This window comes from Triticum dicoccoides, chromosome 7A (assembly GCF_002162155.2).
Source record: "Triticum dicoccoides isolate Atlit2015 ecotype Zavitan chromosome 7A, WEW_v2.0, whole genome shotgun sequence".
NCBI classification, from domain to species: domain Eukaryota; kingdom Viridiplantae; phylum Streptophyta; class Magnoliopsida; order Poales; family Poaceae; genus Triticum; species Triticum dicoccoides.
Genome location: NC_041392.1, coordinates 660,199,165 through 660,204,297, shown reverse-complemented (window position 1 = coordinate 660,204,297; position 5,133 = coordinate 660,199,165). Strand labels below are relative to the sequence as shown.

General features: G+C 48.1%; 1 protein-coding gene across 1 annotated transcript in view; it reads right to left on the bottom strand.

Moving 5' to 3' along the window:
* Positions 1-4,711, bottom strand: part of LOC119333821 — a 14,478-nt gene extending 9,767 nt beyond the window's left edge. The window contains exon 1 of the mRNA XM_037606581.1: positions 4,672-4,711. Within this exon, the coding sequence (XP_037462478.1) occupies positions 4,672-4,711 (40 nt within the window). The remainder of the gene's footprint in view (positions 1-4,671) is intronic.
* Positions 4,712-5,133: the final 422 nt, after the last annotated feature.

Genomic DNA, 5,133 nt, shown 5'->3' with positions numbered 1-5,133 from the left:
AAAACCTGAGCGACATCTTTCGCTAGGACGAATGGTTCGTCAAGGTAACCAAGATTGTTGAAATCCACCATTGTCATTCCGTATTGCTGGTCCACCTTTACCCCACCTCCTGTTAGCTTGAACCATTTGCACCGGAACAAAGGGACCTTAAAGGAGGGTCCATAGTCAAGTTCCCATATCTCCTCTATGTAACCATAATATGTGACCTTTTGCCCATTCTCGGTTGCTGCATCAAAGCGGACACCACTGTTTTGGTTGGTGCTCTTTTTATCTTGGGCGATCGTGTAAAATGTATTCCCATTTATCTCGTACCCTTGGAAAGTCGTTATAGTCGAAGATGGTGTCTTGGCCAACATGTACAGCTGATCTACAACATCATTGTCATTCATTAAATGTTTTCTCAACCAACTGCCAAGACATTGGATCACATCGTTCTGTAACCGTGGTAGAACTTCTGGATTGATTACCTTCTGAGAGATTGCATTGAGGAATGCACATAGCTTCACAATGGCTACTCGAACATTTTCCGGCAGGAGCCCCCTCAAAGCAATCGGAAGCAATTGCGTCATAATCACGTGGCAGTCGTGAGACTTCAGGTTTTGGAACTTTTTCTCCGCCATGTTTATTATTCCCTTTATATTGGACGAGAATCCAGACGGGACCTTCATACTGCTCAGGCATTCAAAAAAGATGACCTTCTCTTCTTTGGTCAGAGCGTAGCTGGCACGACCTTGAAACCATTCCGGATGCCGGTCATCAGGGTCTTTCAAACGTTGCTGGTCCTGCCGTGCTTCCTTTGTATCATTTGTCTTCCCATACACTCCCAAGAAGCTTAGGAGGTTCACGCAAATATTCTTCGTAACGTGCATCACGTCGATTGCAGAGCGGACATCTAGGACTTTCCAATATTCTAGCTCCCAGAATATAGATTTCTTCTTCCACATGGCTGCGTGCCCGTCAGCTCCCTTCGGAACTGATTGTCCACCAGGACCCTTTCCAAAGATGACTTTCAAATCCTTGACCATATCAAATACCTCAGCACCAGTGCGTTCCGCAGGCTTCGGCCGGTGATCTGCCTTGCCGTTGTAATGCTTGCCTTTCTTTCTTACTGGATGAATTTTCGGAAGAAATCGACGATGCCCAAGGTACACGTTCTTCTTACAATTTGGCAAATGTACACTTTCAGTCTCATGTAAGCAGTGTGTGCATGCATTGTATCCCTTATTTGACAGTCCCGAAAGGTTACTAAGAGCAGGCCAATCGTTGATGGTTACGAAAAGCAACGCTCGTAGGTCAAATTCCTCTTGTTTGTGCTCATCCCACACACGGACACCACCCCACAGCTGTAAAAGTTCATCAACTAATGGCCTTAGGTACACATCGATGTCGTTGCCGGGTTGCTTCGGACCTTGGATGAGCACTGGCATCATAATGAACTTCCGCTTCATGCACAACCAAGGAGGAAGGTTGTAGATGCATAGAGTCACGGGCCAGGTGCTATGGCTGGAGCTCTGCTCGCCAAAAGGATTCATGCCATCCGTACTTAGAGCAAATCTTATGTTCCTTGCGTCAGCTGCAAAATCTTTGAACCATCTGTCGATCTTTCTCCATGGCGTTCCATCTGCGGTGTGTCTCAACTCCCCGTCCGACTTACGGTCCTCTTTGTGCCATCGCAACAACTTGGCATGCTCTTTGTTCCTGAACAGACGTTTCAACCGTGGTATTATAGGAGCATACCACATCACCTTGGCGGGAACCCTCTTCCTGGGTTTCTGGCCCTCAACATCGTCACCAGGGTCATCGCCTCTGATCTTATAACGCAATGCAGTGCATACCGGGCATTCATTCAAATTCTCGTATTCACCGCGGTAGAGGATGCAGTCGTTGATGCATGCATGTATCTTCAGAACCTCTAAACCTAGAGGGCAGACAACCTTCTTTGCTTCGTACGTACTGGCGGGCAACTCGTTATCCTTTGGAAACATATTCTTCAACATTTTCAGCAAGTTTTCAAATGCCGAGTCAGCTACACCTGCCTCTGCCTTCCATTTCAGCAAATCCAGTGTGCAGCCCAGCTTTTTCAGACCATCATCGCATCCGGGGTACAGCGCCTTTCTGTGATCCTCTAACATGCGATCCAAATTCTCCCTCTCCTTTTCAGTTTCGCAGCGTCTCCGTGCATCAGCAATGGTCCGACCAAGATCATCAACGGGATCATCACGTGCCTCTTCTTCACCTTCCCCTTCACCTTCAGCATCCTCCATGAAAGTATCACCGAAATGAGCAAGATAGCTTTCATCGATGAAATAATCCCCTTCTTCATCTTGTTCCATTATAACCCCTCTTTCTCCATGCTTGGTCCAACAATTATAGCTTGGCATGAAACCGTGCCGAAGCAGATGCATGTGAACATCTCTTGAGGAAGAGTAACCCTTCTGATTCTTACAGATAACACATGGACAGATAACAAAACCCCCCTGTTTGTTCGCATTAGCCACTACGAGGAAATCTTTCAAACCCGTAGTGAACTCGCCGGAGAGTCGGTTACCGTACATCCATTGCCGATTCATCTGCATTATTATAATATAAAATATATAATTAACCATCATGCATTTGTTAAACTAACTAGCTACAAACAATATAAATTAAACAATGAACTACACACATGCATATTTTATCAATGACACATCAAAGGTTCATCAAGTTGCTAACCGCGATCGAGGAGTGTGGCTCCAACACTTCATGTCATGTTTGTTTCATACTCTTGGGGCATTTCATCAAACACCTTATGTGCATAAGAGGAACCAAAAGCAAACCTACACCCACTTGTGAAGAGAATGCTCCAAATGGCTAAGTGTTGGCTGCTGGATGGGTATATATAGGGGAGGGGCTTTAGTTGCGGTTGGCCTGGCAAACCGTGACTAAAGGTGCCCGAAGGCCTTTAGTCGCGGTTGTCCTGGCCAATCGCGACTAAAGACCCTCACGTGCGCCAGCTGACCACCGAGCGCCCTGGGCCCAGGCCTTTGGTCGCGGTTCACCTCCAGAACCGCGACTAAAGGTCCCATTAGTCGCGGTTCCTACAGCTTCGCGACTTATGGGGCTGGACGGAAGCCTGTTTTTCCACCAGTGTGTGGTTCTGTTAGGATGGTATTTAGCGGGAAGGTTAATATAAGCTATTTATTTGGTGGGAACAAATAAGCTAATTTGAGACCTTTTAGTGGTGGGACAGTAATTATTTTGTTCTGAAAAAAGTAATTATTTTTTTAGGGAATGTTCTAGTTTGTAAATCTACTTTGAGATGGAGGGAATACTGAAATTTGTTTGTAAAAAGTTATATCCAGTTAAAAAACCACCAAATCTGAGAAACGTGGAGGGGCAATCCAGCGTCCTCCCTTGTGACGTTATCGTCGTCGATATTTGTATGGTTGTCGCCATTTGAGGAAGCCAATTAACCAACGAAAAAAGAGTTTCTCCACTTTATATTATAAAGCAACCATCACATACATCGAAGCAACCGATACAGACACACGCCACACACACCCAAGGCAAGATACACGAATGTCGGGCACCGACACACAACGTCAACGACTACCAAGCACCTATAGGGTGTGCAAAAAACGGATCAACTTAGAGCCGATGGAGACCACCAGCACGAGGAGCGATCATCCCGGAAGACGTGCGACGGTCACGCTGGACCGAGGACTCCAAGACGATGCCTCTAGGAAGGGTATGACCACGAACATCGCCACCATCCGATCCGAAGATCAAGTTTTCACCCGGAGTAAGACCGAAGGAGTGGGAGCACCACAACGGATACTGCAAGGAGGAACACGACGTCCACGAACGCCGTCACGGTCGACCAGTGCACGGACTAGGTAGGTGATGTACCATGGTGCTTCAACCCCTCCGCCGCAACCCCGGTCCTCCAACCACCCGCAGCCAATTAGGAAGGTGTTGTTTCATCATGGATCTACACTTAGGTTGGGATAAATAAAAAAAATATGCCTTGGTCAACTGTTGGTCAAAGCAGCAAAAATACTGATGGGATGTGTTGATGAGACGGTCGATCTATGCGAGTCTCGATCTCATATTCCGATCTTGAGATGGGGTGATCTCAACATCTTTCATTTTACCGGACAATTCTTGAAGGGTTTGTCCACGCCAGAGTAGGTCCAATATAATTATATCGGTTTTGTTCAAACGATAACCATATATATTCAACCATGTAAATTAAACAACCAAACCAATTTAGTTTTGAGATTTATTGTGTAAGGAACGTGTTGTTTCATCATGGATCAACACTTAGGTTGGGATATATCAAATATTCGTGCCTTGGTCAACTGTTGGTCAAAGCATTAAAATTTTGGTCAATTTTGAACTACAGCTCACATAAACCTCACGCAACCCTCACTTTAAAACTATTAGGTTATACTCTTGTCTCAAAACATAAGTACTGATGGGATGAGTTGATGAGACGGTCGATCTATGTCAGTTTCGATCTCACATTCCGATCTTGAGATGGGGCGGTCTCAGCATCTTTCATCTTACCAGACAATCCATGGAGGGTTCGTCCACGCCAGCCGGAGTAGGTCCGACACAATTATGTTGCTTTTGTTCAAACGATAACCATTGAGATTCAAGTATGTAAATTAAACAACCAAACCGCCTTACCCATCCTTGGCCGCGCCTTACCCATCCCCGTCGGCGCCATGCCGCGCCTCGCACATCCCCAGCCGGTGAGCATGCTGGCTGCGACACCCCGCCATGCTCCCCGCGCTCGCTGCCGTCGGCACCGCCGGCGCCATGTGGCGTTTGTGCTCCTGCAGGTCAGGGCGAGGTTGGGGGCTACGGTGGCAGCTGCAGGCGCGGGGCGGCGCCTCGCGCTCGGCTACTTGCACTCGGGGCGCCGGCAAGCATGGAGGCTGGGCTCGTCTGCGTGCGGTGGCGCGAGCGCGGAGCTTCGACCAGCAGGACGTCACCCTGGCACCCAAAGCCGGACTAGGTGGTGCGAGCACTGGCGGGCATGAGCGGGAGCACGAGGAGCGGGCGCGTGAGAGAGAGCGCGACGAGCGGGAGCATGAGCTTCGGCGCGGACTGAGAGCATTGCGGAGGTGGGTGCGGGCTGCCTTTCAT